The sequence below is a fragment of the Manihot esculenta genome, chromosome 4 (genome assembly GCF_001659605.2).
Source record: "Manihot esculenta cultivar AM560-2 chromosome 4, M.esculenta_v8, whole genome shotgun sequence".
Taxonomy (NCBI): Eukaryota; Viridiplantae; Streptophyta; class Magnoliopsida; order Malpighiales; family Euphorbiaceae; genus Manihot; species Manihot esculenta.
The window spans coordinates 34450974-34470017 of NC_035164.2; the positions used below are offsets into that span (position 1 = coordinate 34450974).

A 19044-nucleotide genomic window follows, 5' to 3' on the forward strand; every position below is an offset into this window, starting at 1 on the left:
ATTTTATATGTATACATATACACGCGTCCTTCCTATATCTATCGTAGACTTTACATTTATATTTTAAAATAATATGAGTGTTACACTATTTTTCTTATTAATTTTGAAGGGACATGACAAAGTCTATTCTAGTAAAAAATATGGACTTATTAGAAAATATTTAGAAGAGCATGCAAAAAACTTCAGGGATAAAAATTAAAACTTAAACGCTAAATTTTCATTTAACATGATTTATTTTACAAGAATGAATTTTATAAAATCATATTTGATTTGTTTTTCAAAAAATTTTTATTTTTATTTTATATTCATATTATTCAGTCATAGTGACAATGGTCATACATATAAATATATTACGTTTTTTTTATTGTTAGATTTTAATTTAATTCCATTCGGCGTTACTTAAAAACGATTTCAAGTATCACAAGGTTTATTGTTCCAATGGACTAATAGATATCCAAGTTTAAATTCTCCACATCCAGCGATGGCTCATTAGAGCAAGTTTAGGATTTGTACAAGAATTAGGCGTATTGAACCCTAATAGAATTATGATTCAGCTTTTTTAATACCAACTTAGTTATAGTCTGAACGTTCAAGATTCGGCCATCATCAATATGCAACGTAGGCAATCTGATTCAGACGTTGCATCATAACTTTTCTTGCCTGCCCCTCATTCTCAACTTGTTTATTATACCGATTGATTATGAAGACAATCTACTACAAAATGAACCAGCATGAAGATGAAAAGAAGATGCTTGAGATTCAAGACAATACATCTATTGCCTCTTCTCGCTTCCAGCAATATCTAAATAAAGTTAGGGTCTCGTTAATATTGTCAGGTGCGGTTTATGAAAGCTTCACCCTCTTAGTGATGATACTATCTTGAATATAAAATTAATTAGAACTAATTCATAATATCATATAATAATTTATTTATTTTTAATATTGAAAAATGTAATACATTCATCTGCTTGAACTTTTAGTCTATGAAAATCTATTCGTTATGGTTGCAAATACGACTGTGTAAAAACAACACACTTATAGTTGTTTTAAAATGATGACCATTCATTAAAAATAATTTAATTATTTATTTTATTAAAATTATTAATTTGCATGCATGGCTTGAGATTTAAAAGTGCAAACAACGTCGGTGTTGAGAGCATTGTTAACGGGGCCGTGCAGCTCACTGGATTTTGTGTATTTCCTAATAAGCGTATATATATATATCAACAATATTTTATGAAGAGTGTTGTTAATTGTTTTATCTTGTTGCTAGTGCTTACTAATTATACATTTGAAATGATCTCATGGGAGAGTACCAAACTTTTCTTCATTCATCCACCAAGGTTAAATACTTTTTCTTTATTTCAAGAAATTTTATAGAACGGAAAAAATAATAAAATATCAAATAAGTGCAATTTTGTGTTTTTTTTTTCATTCACATATCTGTAATTTATAATATAAAATTATATATACTGCTATGATAATTAATACTACAATTAATTAATTGAATACTTCCATTCCGCATTCACAATAATAGACTTACAAACTCACTTGACTGACTAACTATTGAATATAGTTTGTATAACTCTATTTTAGAGTGAGGATTGATTTAATTTTATTAAGATTATATTAATCTTTTAAATTTTATTGATTACAAATTTTTTGTCTTTAAATAATTTTTTACATCTAAAAATTTATTTTGAACCTCAAAAAAATAGCTATAAAGTATTGCAAGTAATGTTTATATCTTAAATTACTTTTTCTAAAATAAATTATATACATTTCATAATAAATTACTCTTATTAATTTTATTAAAGGCCTAAAACACATCACCTATGATCAATTATTTGTTATGAACTATCATTGACCATGGTTAATCACCTATGATTTAATTAAAGTCTCTTCCTTCCATGAATCGAAAGCACTAGAATGAATAAATCAATGATAAATCCAAAGAAATGGTACTATATTAGTAAACAAACCATCCCAATCAAAGTATCCAAGTACAAATTTGGTGAATTTATATCTACCCAATTGCAATTCTCCATACAATTATATATATATTTGAAAAAAAATTAAAATTAAATTCATATATAATTAATTAATTAAGCTCTTGTTTAGTTTAAATTTATTATCTTTTTCAAGAAATTAAGTAAAATATATAAAATTAGAAGAGCTCGTGTCACTTCTTCAATCGTTAGATTACAAACGTATAGGGATTGAACCCAACTTTTTTTCACTTCCCTCTTTGAATTTGCAGTTTATACTTTAATCGAATGGACAACATTTGTGCCACGAAGGTTGTCCAAACAAAAAGTCCTATTAAAACCCATGTGTTAAAAAAATTATTTAATTAATAGTTGGAATTAAAATATAAAGAGAATGTCTTTCATGGTTAGAGGTATATATATGTGTGTGTATGGTAATGGGGGAGAAATGTGATATAGGGATCAGAGATTTAGGAAGATAAAGAAGAAAAACAAATACAAAGATATAAAAGGCTGTGTTTGGGAACTTGAACCTGTAGAAATTAACCTTGCTCAAGCTTCAGCTCTATAGACTATTAGCTGGTGGCTCCATCAAATTCATCAAAATCCCATCTTTGTTTTGATTTTTCCAAAGTTAGAAATCATTCTCATCACGCCATCTTTATTTTGCCACCATTTTTACACTCAGTGCAGCTGCTTAAAGCTCTCATATTTCTGCACCATCCAAGATGAAGGTAAGCTTTAGTTCTTGTTTGTGAGAGTGAAAAGGGAAGGAAAGTGAAGGAATGGCCTTATGGGAGTGGTTTCTGATCAGAATTTTTTTTTTTTTATCATTTGATTTGGTTGCAGCTTTTCAGTTGGATGCAAAATAAGCTCAACGGGAATAAACAAGGGGTCAATGGAAAACCAAATGCTGCTTCATCTACTTGTAAGCATTTCATAAATTCCTTCTTCTTCTGGGTGTCTTTTTTTTTTTTTTTTTTTCTTTTTTTAATTCATCATTTTAAGTTCATTTTCTTTTTTCCACTTATAATATTTTGTCAGAAATCCAATAAATAAAAGTTAATGTTGCTTTGGATATATAAGATCATATTAATGTGGAGAAAATTTATAATTAATGTAATTAATCAGTCATATCAACATCCCAATAAATATATAAGTTAGTGGATTAATTTTTGTTCTATTTATTTAATAGTTCTATTAGAAGGATTTAGTTATATAAATTAAGACTTAATTGACAAAAAAAATGTAACAAAATTAATATTTAAAATAAATCCCAACATTAACATTGGGATTATTAAAATCAATAGAAAAAAAATATGAGGCCTTATAGACAAGTCAACGAATTTATCGGAAGTTAATTTTTACTGATATTCAAGTTTCAATAAAAAAAATCTAAATCAATATGCCAATATTTTGTCAAAAAATGGGTTATAATTTGGATTTACTTGGAACAAATAAGCTTTTTAGTTCTTTTTACCATTGGAAAAAAAAAAAAAGGAAAGAAAATTTCTCTAATTTTGTCTTAATTTTCTGTGATGTGCAGATAATGTGAAACAAGATTCTCGAGAGGAATTCAGTGATTGGCCTCATGGATTGCTTGCAATTGGAACTTTTGGCAACAATGAATTAAGATCAGAAAATGTTGAAATCCAAGATGTTCAAGAAGAAGAAGAGGACCCATCTTCCTCAGAGGATTTACAAGATTTCACAGCTGAAGAGATCGGAAAATTACAGAAAGAATTGACAAAGCTTTTATCAAGAAAACCAACTTGTGATAAAGAAAAAGAAGTTGCTAAAACTCTCCCATTGGATAGATTTCTGAATTGCCCATCAAGCTTGGAGGTTGACAGAAGAATCAGTAACACTGTCACCAGTGATATGGATGATAATGAAGAAGATATTGAGAGGACAATAAGCGTAATTCTTGGTAGATGCAAGGACATTTGCGAGAAAAATAAAAAGAAAGCAATTAAGAAGAAATCCATCTCTTTCCTTCTCAGGAAAATCTTTGTTTGCACAAGTGGCCTTGCACCACAACCAAGCTTGAGGGATACCCTTCAAGAATCAAGAATGGAAAAGGTACCTTTTTCATTATTTATAAAAATTTACTCAGTTTCGAAAATTTTATTAAAATATTTTTAACATTTTAAAAAATTTAATAATTAATTATTTTATTAATTTTAATTATTAAATATTTTACTATTTAATTCTCGTGTTATAAAAAAAATTTATTAATTAATTTTTAAATTGTGTAAGAAATTGACTAATTAGTCATTTTGTATTGAGCGTATTTTAGACTTCTTTATAATATTTAACTGTTAAAATTAATAAAAAAATTAATTAATAAATTTTTTTAGAAGTATTAGTGAAGTTTTAATATATTTTTTTGAGAAATGTATTAGTGAGTTTTCCTATAATATATAAACTAAATAGTAATTTTCTTCTTTAGTTTTTATTTCCTTTTATACCCTTGCAAAAAATTGCATAAGAGTTGAAGTTTGACCATATCCTTTTTGGCCACAGCTATTGAGAACATTGCTTCACAAGAAGATAAACCATCAAAATTCAACCAGAGCATCATCAGTGAAGAAATATATTGAGGATGGTAAACAGAAATCAAAGAAGGAAAATGAAAAAGAAGAAGGAAAGAGGAATAAGACTTGTGATGGAAGCAAATGGGTGAAGACAGATTCTGAATGTAAGTTCATTTCTTGGGCTTTTATAGCTTTGCTTGGCCATAACCAGTTCTTAGCATTAATGGATACTCTCTTGTTTTTATTGCAGACATTGTTCTAGAGATTTAAATTTGCCTGCAAGTTTAAAAATTTACAAGGGTTTACATTAAAAGGTAAGTCCTTTTTAACTTCATTAGTATTTAGCTTAATTGTTTTATCCCTAAATTGATTGATCTTTAACTTTATGCAGATTCATGTCTGGATTAATGAAGATCAAGAAACTTGAAGGTGGCTTCTTGAAATTTTTTCATGGTTGCATCTGAGTAGATTCAGTGCAATACATGTTATATTTAAATCACTGCCCAAGGATTTCTGTAGTCTGTCCTGGCAAAAGCTAGACATCTTGTACAATTTTTTTCTATTTTATCAACTTCTTTTTTAAGAAAAAACTTTTTTTTTAAGGTAAGTTTACCCTTCGTAGTATATTTTTAACATGAATAACATTACTCATATTCTCCAATAGTCCATCAAACTTATCCAAGAGAGCTAGTTTGGTTTAGTTCAATTATTAAAAACATGTATGATTCACTTAATAGATTCATGTTCGAGTTTTCAAATTAAAAAAATAATAAAAAATAAAAAATAAACTTTGAAGTAAATTAAGGAACATAAATTTAAAAAAAAGACCTCCATTTTGTGGTCATACCAAGAGGGATTTGGCCCATTAAATGAGAGTTGAAATGAAGCCCAATATAGCAGGGATGATCCAAGGATAACTCTATATCCATTGTGCATAAGCCCAATTTCATGTGATTACTTATCCTTGCAACCAATTACATGAAACTATTGTAGATAAAAAAAAATTACATTAAAGCTAAAGTTTGGCATCATTAATTTAAAAATGATAAATGTTTATTTTTTTTAATATATCATTCACTCTTATTGTTTTTATTAAACATTAAATAATTTATATTGCTATTTTCTTTTTCTTTTAAACTAATGAAGTCTATATTTCAATTCATATTTGACATTTTAGCAAAGCTAATAGATAAACTTACTTCAAAAGGAGAAAATGACATAATTTGGGATGAATAAAGAAGAAAAACAAATCTTATAAGAGAGAATATTGTTATGGATAATCGATGAGTTGTGGACTTTTATTAGGCCGCAATTAAAAAAGATGGTAGAGTCGATAACAATCACTTTGATGCTAAATTAGTAAATGATCTATAGAAGTTGCGAAGATATAGAATAAATAAGTTTTTAACAGGCTAATTTTTAGATTAGACAATAAATTAATTTAGCCGCTCGCTGTCTTAACATAGTAACTAAGTTATATATTAGTCTCATTATTTGATGTATACTTTATAGTATTTTATATTACTTAATATTTCAGGTTATGGGTATTTTATAAAAATTTGATGGTTCGGTTTAGTATAAATTTAATTTGATTAAATTTTTTAAATTTAATTAATAAAAAATATTTAATTAAAAAAAGTAAATTCTAAATATATTAAAATACATACTTGATATGTTTGAAGCTGAATTTTTTAATTATGACTTTCAAATGAGTAGCCAAAAATATTTATTTAACATTATACAAAATTTAGATGTTGTTGAACGATTAATCTCAAATTATATCGCATATAATTTCATACAGTTAATTCATTAGTGTTAAATTAAAATTTAAATAAAGCAATTTCTCATTTTAGTTATAAAATTTATTTACAGAGAGAATTTAGTTGAATTCATTTCTTTAAGTGAGCGGTTGAATAAGTAATTACAATATAATTTATTAAACTGAGTTAAAATAATCCATTCATCTAGTATAAGTTTTGTAGATTTTTGATTTTGTATTAGTCAAGCATTGAATTAAGAAGTCAAATACTTGAGGATTAAGCTTTGTTGTGTTGCTTGTTTGTTGATGGTACCTTCTCTTCTTTCCATGGTTGCATCCGAGTCATCATTATCTATAATAATCTCCTGCCAAAAGCTACACATTCTTTTCTATTTTTTCCCATTTTCTTAGATATTTATAAGGGAAAATTACTTTGTAGTCCCTCAGGTTTAACGTAATTAACACTTCTGTCCCTCTATTTTGGCGACCCAACACTTAAGTCCCTCACTTTCTCTTCCGTCCAATTTCGCAGTCCTTCCGTTCAAAATAGCCGTTTGAGACACGTGAATTGACAAAATTAACCCTCTTCTTCTTCTTCTTCTTCTTCTTCTTCTTCTTCTTCTTCTTCTTCTTCTTCCTACCCAGCAACTTCTTCTTCTTCTTCTTCTTCTTCTTCTTCTTCTTCTTCTTCTTCTTCCTCCTACCCAGCAGCTTTTTCTTCTTCTTCTTCTTTCTTCTTCTTCTTCTTCTTCTTCTTCCTCCTACCCAGCAACTTTTTCTTCTTCTTCTTCTTCCTACCCAGCAAATCTTTCTTCTTCTTCTTCTTCTTCTTCTTCCTACCCAGCAACTTTTTCTTCTTCTTCCTACCCAGCAACTTCTTCTTCTTCTTCTTCTTCTTCTTCTTCTTCTTCTTCTTCTTCTGCAACAGGAGAAAGCATGAAAGAGAAAAAAAAAAAAAAGGAATTTCACATTAAGAAAAGGGTATTTCTGGAAAAAATTATCACCTCTCACTTTTGACTCTTTGACCAAACGGTTTAAATGAACGGAAAGACTACGAAATTGGACGGAAGAGAAAGTGAGGGACTTAAGTGTTGGGTCGCCAAAATAGAGGGACAGAAGTGTTAATTACGTTAAACCTGAGGGACTAAGAAATAATTTTCCCTATTTATAATTTTAATATTTGTAAGCAATTGTTGCATTAGTATTAATAGTTCATCTAATTTGTAAAGATTTTATATTTCATGGCTAGATTGAAAGACAAAAAAAAAAATAATAATCAAAATAATTTATTATATATATAATTCTTTTAAAAATAAAATTAATTAATATTAAGCAGCATTCTTTTTAAAATAAAATAATTTATTATACTTTTTAATTGAAAAAAACAAAAATCAAAATCAACTCTTAAATCGACACAAGAGAAGCCAAACCAAACCCAAAGAAAAACAAAAACATGGAGCAAGAACCTACATCAACAACTTCAATTACACCTCACACTTCAACTCCCACCATGCAAAACACCAAACCCTAGCAATTTATTTTTTCCTTGAAATCATTTTCCTACATTTTCTCACTCGATTCTTTCTATTTTATTATCTCCTTCTATTCGCTTCCTTTTATCTCTTCCGGTGCGATTGGATCTGAGTGACTTCTTTTACAATTCCCACTCTGTTCATTCAATCCGGAAGAGAAATCCCAATTTCTACTCTTGTAGGCTTTTTGGATTCATACAAGATTACCAATTACTGCTTTCCCTTTTTTCTTTTTCGTTTTCCTGGTGATTATAGGACTAGTTGGGGTTCGTAACCTGAATTTGGAGGACTTTTTTTTTTTAATCAATTTGGGTTTTTGGAGATTGGACCAGTTAGGGTTTGTGGTTTGACTTTCGGTGTAATTGTGAGATTGGGGTTTTCTCTCTTTTGGGTTGATTACTGGTCTTTAATGTGGAGTTTTTAGATTGAAGTGGTAGTGTAGTGAAGTGGATAAAAGGAGGAATTGCAAGCAGCCAATGCCATTTCATTGGATTGGTTTTCGACGAATTTTCGGTGATTTTTGCAGTGCCGAATAAGATAGAGCTTGAGCCTATCCATGTCTTGGGCGGGACCTGAAGATATTTACCTTTCTACTTCTCTTGCTAGCTATCTCGATAGTAAGTTCTCCCCTTGATTAAATTCTTTGTGTTCCTTGGATTGTATGTCCTGTGCTCGCCGTTAACGTGTTAAAAAATTTTCACTGTTCAATAGAACTCGCCTCAGAATTTGATATTGTTTAGAAGTTGCTGTTTGTATTATTTAATTTAAGTAAAAAGATGGAGAAATGGTATCTTTCGTATATGTTTTGGAATCCTTTAAGCGATAATATGCTTTTCTGAGGTTGCTGTTATTCCATGCTAAAACTTTTGCCTTACACCATTAATTGAGTTGAAAAGACTTGCTTGTCTAGGACTAATTTTTATCGACACTTCTTTCTTTCTCTTTATTTGGTGTCATGCATAGTTTTATTTGTTCATCTAGAATTAATTTCAAGATCGTGTTTATAATTATCGTACTTGGTGTTTATTGGCATTTTATGATTCTTCATCTAGTGAAGATATGAAAGATCCATCTGATAGGCACTTTTTTTATAACTGATAACCAATGGTGTCTTGAGAATTAATTGATGATGCATTTTATCCTTTTTAACTGCAAGAAAATTTAGTTATCCTACTTTACAGCTCAAATTTGATGGTTGTAGAATCAAAACTGATTTTGTGGCATCCAAATGTTGCTTACAAAGATCTTTTTAGTATTGGCATTGGACAGGATTTTTGAAATGAAATAAAATGTAGTCATCGTGTTGTATGCATTTTTCTTTTTCTATTGCAAGGTTTTCTTCATTCTTTTAGACGTTATTTTACTATAATTGGTCAGTTACACTTAAAGAGGGAGGTATAGGTGATGTTTATAATATAGCAGATGATGCTTGCATGCTGTTCAGATACAAATTATTGAATGTGGATTGCTTTGTTCTTAATTTTTCTGTCCTGCTGTTTTGCTTTTGCCTCAGAGAAGCTACTTGTGCTTCTGCGAGATGGCCGAAAGCTACTGGGAATACTGCGTTCTTTTGATCAATTTGGTATTTTTCTTTCAAATTTTCTTATTGTTTATGGTTTTATATGCTCCTAGACTCCTTCAACGTCTGAAAATAAATAAACATTTGTAATCTGCAGCCAATGCTGTTCTTGAGGGTGCATGCGAAAGAGTTATTGTTGGTGATCTCTATTGTGATATCCCTTTAGGTCTATATGTTATCCGAGGCGAGAATGTTGTTTTAATTGGAGAGCTGGTATGGATGATGTGATTGATTTGTTTGATAGTGTAATATATTGTATTTTTATTATTATCTGAAAATTTCATTTTCTACTTTAGGATTTGGAGAGGGAAGAACTTCCTCCACATATGACCCGGGTTTCAGCAGCAGAAATTAAAAGGGTGAGTGGTGTTGCTGTTTCCTTTCATTTCATTAGCCAAATATTTCTGTTTTTCAAAGACTCTGTGATGCATCACTATCACAGGCTTCCTGAAAAAATAACTATTGTCAGTCACACAGTTTCTTGGTGTAGAGTCTACACATAATTCTTAATAAACTTTTAGGGTTTAGTGGACATTCAAACAGGATTTGTTGTCTGACATGTTTGTGTGGACCTACTATGGACACAGTAACTCCTTTAAACTATAATCAAGGATGTATGAGCATGTTCTTTGTGCATATTAATTGTTTAGTGTGGATCTTACTATAAAATGTTCCTATTAGTGTCCTTATTTATTTAAGCAGGACAACATTAATGGTATATGACCCAAAAATTTGTCATTTTTGTGTCTTCTAACATTGTAACAGTTGTTCTAATGCTTTTGTTTATTTTGGTTTTGTAATTTGCTTTAGCATATTTTTTATTTGCTTGGTTTTTTCTGTGTGAAGAGTGAGGAATTCTTTTTTTGTTTTCTATTTTTAAAGAATAATGCTATATTGTTTTATATACCTATATGGTTCTATTTCATGGACTTATTTTCTTGTCAGGCCATGCTTGAAGTCGGAATCAATTTTGTAGTATACTGAGTGATATAAGATAAAATATATTGTAAATAGTACTTGGTTATTTTAATTGAATTTGAATGGTAAATTTGTACTGATTCTATGCCTTTTTTTTTGTTAGAAATGCAATAAAATAGGCATAAATTAACATTTTGATGACAAGTGATTCTATCAATTGTTTGTGGAAACAAACACATATAGCTCCACTAGTTAATTATTAGGTCTGTAATGGACATTATCAAGTTGAAGTTGTCTGTCCTTGTAGAAGATTCAACCTTTGAGCCAGACTTCCTTCTAAAAGGCTAATTTTCTGTGCACACTTTCATTTTAAATAATTTGTGCTTGAATGAAGCTGGTTTTACTTCTACATTCATTTGGACTCTTTTTGTTATGGTTCACTTCTACTGGTTTGGGAGTCGAATTCAACAGCTTGATAGCTTCTCAATATTTCTGTTCTTTTTTTTTAAAAAAAAAAAGAATCCGATTTTCTCACCTATTTGATGACCCTACTAGTCATCTGATGGAAGGCTATTGTCTTTTCTTGATCCAGGGTGTGTGTTGTATTTGTTTTTCCACAGTAATTATTAATCGGCTAAGAAATTGTTTAATAGCAGATTCATTTATCATTTGATTGTGAAAGAAGAGAATGTTTTATTTGGTCACAATAACTGCATTTTCTGCTGTATAGGATTCAACATGGATTTGAATCAAATCACATCTGTTTAGCTTAGATAAGGGCTCCAATTCCTAGTGATATACCTGCTACTGCTTTCAACTAGCATGCAAATTGAAGCTACATACATATATAAAAAAACTGTCTTAACTAGTACTGGTTAGGTCATTCATAATTAGCAAAAAAAATGACACTCAAGGATTTGCTGCTTTAATATTAATGCAACACTGACCAATTGAAAATGCCTTTCATTCAAAACTTAAGCATTTGGGTAAGTTCTAGTTCTATGTGAAAGAAACCGCTATATTTAACAGAGAGAAAAGCTTGGGCTTTTGACAAATTTTCTTTGAAGGGTTTGTTTTCCTTTTGCTTGTCCAAGATGCACATATTTCAGTGGAGTTTACCTTTCTGTTTGGCCATTAATGCTTAAGCTCCTGCTCGTTTACTTTTGCAGGCACAAAAAGCTGAAAGGGAAGCTACGGATCTGAAAGGTACAATGAGGAAGAGAATGGAGTTCCTCGATTTGGACTAGTGCATACCTCGCAACCAAGGCACATGGGTCCGCACATATTTTAGCGGTCAATTGTAGGGAGATGATAAGGTTAAATGCTTCTCCTTTTTCTCTAAAATTTCTGTAACATTTTTCAAAGAAACGTATTTGACAAATTTATCTGTGAAATTGATGCTTTTTAAGTTTGGGGTGTAGTAATTCACTCATTCCATTTCTGCTTTCGTATTGTATTGGATATTTTTCGGATGTAATGTTTCTGTACAATCAAGAAAATTAGAATCCCACCTTGCTGGCATTATTAATTCCAGAAAAGAGAGATGATTGTGAACCTCGATGAATGCCCCTGGGCTTGTAAGGGTGGTACTAATTTCATTCTTCTCTAGTTTTGACTTTTTAAGGATTTGGATGATGTGGGTATTCTGGGGAATGTGGTATTTTTTGCCCTCAATAGATATTGGGTTTCCGAGAAATCAACCGAAGGCTACTACTGTTGATGTTGAGAATATGTGGGAACAAATGAGAAGCACTGTTTGTTGAATCTAAGTTGGAAATGGAAATACTGTCTTTGAGCTAAACAATGAAAACTTGGAAGCATCTGCTCCACTAACACTCGGATCCATACAAAATTAACCAATGAGATTTGCTTAATGAGCCCAATTGTACTGGACTTCAAATTTAATGGCGGGCATTCTTGTCTCGCAATATTTTTCTCTTTCCTTTTTTTTTTTTGTGGGTGGGAGAGGCTAGGCACAAACAGAACGGGGAGTATGAAGGAGCCAACAATTCAAGTCAACCGAAGGATGAGAGCCTATGAAAACCTGTACAGAGCTCAGCCACTTCATTTGTTAGCCAATCAGCTTAAGTATTAGCTTCAAGCTAAACATGAAAAAATGGAACCTCCCGAAACATTAGGCAATCAACTCTCTTAATGGCAGTGGCATGGAAGAGGGATGTAGCCTTCTGGGGCATAATTAAATGACTTTATTTCAGAGGAGTGGAAAAACGGAGTACAGAGAAGAAAAAAAAATTTATATTCTGATGTAAAAAATGATTAAACAACTATTGAAAATGCTGGTTTAATGATAAAACTCTAATTTTGGATGCATTTAATGTTGTTTTGATTAGTGTGATGGTTGAGTTGGTTGAGTGTGGATTAGTGTGTTGTAGTGTGATGGATCGAATGTAGATTAGTGTGATTGGAACCTATAACAGATGTTATTAATAAATAGTATGGATTAATGTGGTTGCAATTCAAATAAATGTTTTTAAAATATCTATATATAATATAGTGGGTTGAGTGTGGATTAGTGTGATTGCAATCTAAAATAGATGTTATTAAGAAATCTATATATATTTCACCAGTATTATAGTATTATAGTGGATTGAAAGTGAATTAGTGTGATTGCAATCTAAAACAGATGTCATTAAGGAATCTGTATATATATCACCAATATAGTATGATGGGTCGAGTGTGAATTAATGTGATTCCAATTCAGAACATGTCGTTAAGGAATCTCTATATATATATTTCACTAATATAGTATAATAGGTTGATTGGGTCGTTAAAGAATCTATATATATATATTTTACTAATATAGTATAATAGGTTGACTGTGGATTAATGTGATTGCAACTTAGAATAGATATTATTAAAAAATTTATATATATATATATCACTAATGTAGTGATTGCAACTTCATTAATAAATCTGTGTATATATATATATATATATATCTTACCAATGCAGTGAATTGAGTGTGAATTAATATACTTGCAGATATTCATTATCTATAATTATGTGATAGGTTTTCTCAATTAAATTAAATATTAGAATGTTTAGAATAATATAGAGATATATATATTTTTTGGAATTAAAAAAATAATAAAAATCACAATGGAAAATGTATGTTTCAACCATAACAAAATATAATACTGGATGGGGCGGAGTAAAAACAAAAATTACCATATTTTTGTAACCTTTGACTTGCATATTTTCAACAGAGATTTTATACTATTTGTATAATATCTGTATATATAATTTTTATATCGATTTAACATATTCATAATTTTTAATAATTTTAAAGTACTTTTTTTAATAAAATCAAAACTTAACTTAATGACAACAGAGATTTTATACTATTTAATATTTATCAATTATACCTTAGAAACGCACATTAATTTTTAGTAAAATGGATATACAGCCGTTATATTAGTGGAAAACATTACATGCCAAGATGATAATAAATCCATTTCTACGAAACAAAAACTTGACCAAAAAGCCGACAGCTTTCTCCTTATTCTCTACGCTTCTAAACACGCTATCCGTTTTCTGAAATCAATCACAGCCGTACACCTAATTCCCAAACCGTGTTAAATGCACAAGTCAATGTATCCAACGGCTGTAAACTTCCTCTTCTCACAAACACTCCATTTGTTCTTCTAGACTATAATTCTCAACACCCAAAAGTTACTAGTCATTTCTCGTAATAACAGTTGATCTCTTCACTGTTCAAGACTGCACTTGTTTTAGTTGATTCACTTTGGCTTTAGCCTCTGCCTCCTCATATCAAGATCTCAACTTGCAGATCCAAATCACTAATACCCACACTGATACTCCTCTCTCTCTCTCTCTCTCTCTCTCTCCACCCCCGAGGTAATGTCAGTTCTATCTGTTACATGTTGTGTGTTGCTCTTTCTGAGCTTTATTGTCGAAGGCTCAGTTCATGAGTACAGAGGAGAAAGATTTGTGGCAAAAGGTACTGCCTTTGTAGTTCATGGAGGCAGTGAAGGCATTTACTCTTCTAGGCCTGGATATTTCAATGAGAGCAGTGCCCTTCCTGCTAATGGTGATTCTTACATTCGGTAATCATTAATCTTTCTCTCTGTGATTCACTTGTCAGTTTATACATATCTGTGTCTGGTTCTATATTGATTAGATCTCCTGGTTTTCTGGGTAGAAGTTGCCTTCTTCTTTCTTGGTTTGAACAATTTTTTGTTTAGGCTCTTTGGCCATACATGATATTACGGCAATGTTCATGAGTAGAACAGAGATTGGATTTTTCTGAGAATGAGAATTGTCTCCCCCAAAATTATTATTTTGTTTCAATTAATTCAATACAGGTATTTTATTTTGGGTTAAATTTGATAATTGAAGTTGATAATTCATTTGATGTCAAGTAATTCGTTTTAAAGATTGACTTGGGTTAATTAATATGCATTTTTGAATTTGTGAATGGATTTCCCTTTGTATGTTTGTCATCTTGATTCCTTAAATATTATTATCATAGGATCCTGTTAGGTAGGTAGACTTGTGTGTTCCAGCTTTTTTCTATTAACTATTTTTTTACATGGTCATTTGTTATCAGTTTTGAAAAGATTGTGTTCCGGAGAACTGAGGAATTTTCTAACTTTACCTCGGGGTTAGTCCAAGCTATTGTTTTTGAGGTAGAAGATAGAGAGACAATTGGGGGTTCAGCCTATGGAGGTCAAAGAGCTATTTGCTGCACAGCAGATCTTGCTAAATTGGGTGCTTGCAAGCAAGGAGTAGTCATTCATCGCCCATCAACGAAGGATTCAAGCTGGCCCCATGTATTTGGTGTTTCATTCAATGCATATGAGCTAGATGCAACATTGCCTTTAAGATCAATAAAAGTCACTAAAACTGGGATGTATAATTTGTACTTCATTCATTGTGATCCCAATCTGAAAGACGTAGTTATAGAGGGCAAAACTATATGGAAAAACCCTACCGGCTATTTACCTGGTAGAATGGCTCCACTAATGAATTTCTACGGGTTCATGTCCCTTGCTTTTGTTATACTTGGACTGTTTTGGTTCTATCAGTATGCAAGGTTTTGGAAAGAAGTTTTTCCACTGCTGAATTGCATAACACTGGTGATAACACTAGGCATGTTTGAGATGGCTCTCTGGTATTTTGATTATGCCGAATTCAATGAAACTGGACTCAGACCAGTCGGCATTACTGTCTGGGCAGTAACTTTTGGTACAGTTAAACGTACAGTTGCACGCCTCATAATTCTTATGGTGTCAATGGGCTATGGTGTTGTTAGACCTACCCTTGGTGGCCTTACGTCGAAGGTGATCATGCTTGGAGTGACCTTCTTCCTGGCCTCTGAAGTGCTTGAACTGGTAGAGAATGTAGGTGCTGTCAGTGATCTTTCTGGGAAGGCAAGACTTTTTTTAGTGCTTCCGGCAGCTCTCTTGGATGCTTTCTTCATTATTTGGATATTCAAGTCCCTTTCTGCCACGTTAAATAAACTTCAGGTACTTGATCTTCCATTCTGGGTCATGTCTGTTATGTGCTTCGTTTCTTACAATGTAGTGGATCCAATGAATTTATTTATTTCTGAAAGTATCTTAAGGATACATGTCTCATAAGTACGATATTTGAGACTTGACAGCAATTCACTTTTTTGTTTTCTTTTGGGTGTGTGGCTGAATTTGGTGTTAATTAATTAATAGTAAGTTTACCTCTTGTATTTGAATACCCAAGTTAGACAGAAACCTCAAAACTCATGTCCAAAATTTTAGAGCCCGTAAAATCTCATCTTATATGTGGATCTTGGATCACCATAGCCTTGGTCTTGATCATTAAGGAAAATTGTAATGGTATTCCTATGTGGTTTCTTTTCTTTTTTTTTTTTTAAAAAAAAAAGAGAAGATAGCAGAAATCATACTGCTAGCAAAACTGGATCTTTCTCAGCTTGACCCAACAACAGGAAGAGGAATTCTTATACACTAATTTTTTTTATAAAGTCCATGGCTTTTAGGTGAGAAAATTTAAGAATGCAAGAGAAGCTTCAATGTTGTTACCAAAAACTGCTGAGCTGACCTAAGGCTAACATTTTATTGTCCAAAAAGGAGCAAGGTGTTAATTGCTGGAATCATGTCTTTTAGTGTACTAAATCAAGGTGAATGGACTAGTTTTTAGTGCAGAAATATATGCACAAGTGAAAAAAGTTGTAAAATGCTAGATCTATTCGTCTTTTGATCATTTGTTTCATTGCAGTTTAATTTCTCTTTCCACAAGCTTGTTTTTCTCTCTTTGGTTTCATTGTTCTCAATGAAGCCTGAGGACTGATGTTGTGAAAAACTTGTATTGATATATACAAGATTTGATTGTTTATACTTGTGCAGTTGTTTTTTTCCAAAGTTTACACTTGTGCAGTTGTTTGAATGTAATACAACATTTAAACAATATTCTTCATACTTGTGCAGTTGGCAAGTCTGAAAAAGTTCACAAAAAATATTCTTTCCCTGATTTTTTATTGAGGTATTAACTGAACTACAAACATTTAAAACTAGCAAATAAAATTTGTCTTTCTGTTTAATGTGACAGGCTAAGAGAATGATGGTCAAGCTGGATATATACCGCAAGTTCACAAATGCTTTGGCAGTAGCAGTTATTGTGTCAGTCGGTTGGATTTGCTATGAGGTAAGAATATTGCTTATCATATTAGTTTTGAGTCATTATTTTGTGGCAAATTTCTTTAATTAGCTTCCTTTTGCTGGTCAAAGATTTTGAAAGCTTGGGAGTGATCTCGGTATGGGAATCGGGACTTTGCCAATTGCTTTGAAGTGGATTAGTGAACGTAATAGAATTCAGCAAAGTACTATTTCATCAACAGTTGGAATAGCAAGGGGATTGATGTTTTTTTCCCATTCTTCTAATATTGTGTTTGCAGCTGTATTTCAAGTCAAATGATGTTTACAATGAGCATTGGCAGAATGCTTGGGTCATCCCAGCTTTCTGGCAAGTCCTTTCATTTTCTCTTCTGTGCATCATTTGTGCTCTTTGGGCTCCGTCGCAAAACTCCATGCGGTAAGCCCCAGCATCTGATCTAAGTGTCTTTCTTTTCCTCTTAACTCCTGGTTATAATTTCTGTCCTGGCCTTGATAAATCTTTAATGCTTATCAAAGCATTTATTGATAGTTAAGGGTCCACCTACTAACTGCTTGAGAAGAGCCTCCAGTCATTGTTATATCAGTGAATTTTTTTCTTGTTTTGGGTTGAAACTTCAATGTTAGAACGACATATTCTGATCCTCAAAGTTTAGGAATAGAATTGCAGAACTGGCCGCCACCTGTAACTGCGCAACCATATACCGATTGATCATATAAGGGTGTTCACTTATTGCATTTGCATGTTAACAATATTCTTAGGTGCAGACACCAACTTTCTCATGTTTTGGTTTCTCTGTTCCTGATAATTGATTTATCCTTCTCTGATAGGTATGCGTACTCTGATGATGTGGGTGAAGAGTTCGACAGAGATGAAAGTTCCTTGACACTCGTTAAAACATCTGCAATGCCTTGGAAGGATGTTCGAAGTGCAACAGAATCTAGACCTGTGCAAGCCAACGACAATGAATCTAATGGTGATGTTGAAGAAGACAAGACAGCGTAAAATATATCCCAAAAGGAGAAGTGATTTTGAGGTAGGCTTAATTATTTGATTTGTGGCCTTGTTATTGTTCCCAGCAATCTTCTCATAGTCCCTGAAATCTACATCAACTACTTTGTAGGAGTGAAGTTTTTGACAAGGAAAGGTTCACTTTGAGATTGCTATAGAAGAGAGCTGTTCTTTTATTTTAAGTCCATTTATTTGTGGGCATGATATTTCCATGTAATTGTTAGATAAATTAGCATGTGTTGACCGTAAATGTTGATTTGTTCTGCCTTTCTTTCAAAATTGGCCGAATCTAGTACAGAAAGGATTGCGGAGTTAAAATGTGTCATACTATTATCATCATTAAAAGTTGCATAAATTCGAACCTACAAGAACGTGCTTAATAACTGTTACATTAAATATTTCTATTGAGATTTGTACATAATAATTGGAAAAAAAATAAAAAATAAAAAAAAAACAGAAAGATCCAGAGAATTTAACCTGCTAAAAAGAGACATAACAATCTAACTTAGGTTTACGTAAGAAACGACTTAGGTGTTGTTGCTTGTTTTGTATGGTCAAGTATCTCATCCTAATTGCAAATTTGAAGAAATATCAAACACTTGGGAAACTTCGTTCGTACAAGTATTTTGACTATGAAAGTTCAATTGCCGAAATCAAGAGAAAGAAAAAACGAAAAAATAGCCATCGCCCTGATGATCTATTGGGTCCAGAGTTGACAACTTGACACTTACCAATGGTCATGGGTCTTGCAAAGTATCCATCAACCAAGAATTCTCAAAATTTTGAGGTCCATGCCTTTCCTTAAATAAAATATTTCTAAAAATATCTATCATAATTCCATATCCCTTCATTTTCAATATTGTATCATAATTATTATTTATCAAATGAGACTATATAATAAGGATAATTTAATTCCTTTTCGTTAAACTCTTCCAATCTCCAACTCATCAAATTCAAAAAGAATTACATAAATGAATTCACAACAACAATTTTTTTTAAAAAAAAAAAACATTTACTACCAACTAAATATTTGGTTTTATATCATATCATAGGTTGTGTAACTCTCCACCTA

General features: G+C 31.4%; 3 protein-coding genes across 6 annotated transcripts; all 3 read left to right on the forward strand.

Annotated features, from left to right (window-relative positions):
- The first annotated feature begins 1879 nt into the window (after positions 1 to 1879).
- On the forward strand, positions 1880 to 5167 carry LOC110614170 (protein DEEPER ROOTING 1). Its single transcript, XM_021755661.2, has 6 exons — positions 1880 to 2722; positions 2838 to 2916; positions 3535 to 4070; positions 4515 to 4689; positions 4776 to 4839; positions 4917 to 5167. The coding sequence occupies exons 1-5, from the start codon at positions 2717 to 2719 to the stop codon at positions 4793 to 4795; spliced, it is 816 nt and encodes a 271-aa protein (XP_021611353.1). The 5' UTR covers positions 1880 to 2716; the 3' UTR covers positions 4796 to 4839; positions 4917 to 5167.
- A 2541-nt stretch (positions 5168 to 7708) lies between these two features.
- Positions 7709 to 11841, forward strand: LOC110614034 (sm-like protein LSM1B). Its single transcript, XM_021755484.2, has 5 exons — positions 7709 to 8433; positions 9330 to 9398; positions 9493 to 9608; positions 9692 to 9754; positions 11483 to 11841. Exons 1-5 carry the CDS (start codon positions 8373 to 8375, stop codon positions 11558 to 11560), a joined length of 387 nt encoding a protein of 128 aa, XP_021611176.1. The 5' UTR covers positions 7709 to 8372; the 3' UTR covers positions 11561 to 11841.
- Positions 11842 to 13979: 2138 nt separating this feature from the next.
- Positions 13980 to 18290, forward strand: LOC110614105 (transmembrane protein 87A). Of its 4 annotated transcripts, XM_021755582.2 has the most exons (6): positions 13995 to 14401; positions 14905 to 15823; positions 16899 to 16994; positions 17245 to 17381; positions 17792 to 17997; positions 18085 to 18290. In XM_021755582.2, the coding sequence occupies exons 1-5, from the start codon at positions 14196 to 14198 to the stop codon at positions 17964 to 17966; spliced, it is 1533 nt and encodes a 510-aa protein (XP_021611274.1). In that variant the 5' UTR covers positions 13995 to 14195; the 3' UTR covers positions 17967 to 17997; positions 18085 to 18290. The 4 variants fall into 4 exon arrangements, with proteins under 4 accessions (XP_043811780.1, XP_021611275.1, XP_021611274.1 ...); XM_043955844.1 differs by having other exon boundaries at positions 17792 to 18290; XM_043955845.1 differs by lacking the exon at positions 17245 to 17381 and having other exon boundaries at positions 13980 to 14401; positions 17792 to 18290.
- Positions 18291 to 19044: the final 754 nt, after the last annotated feature.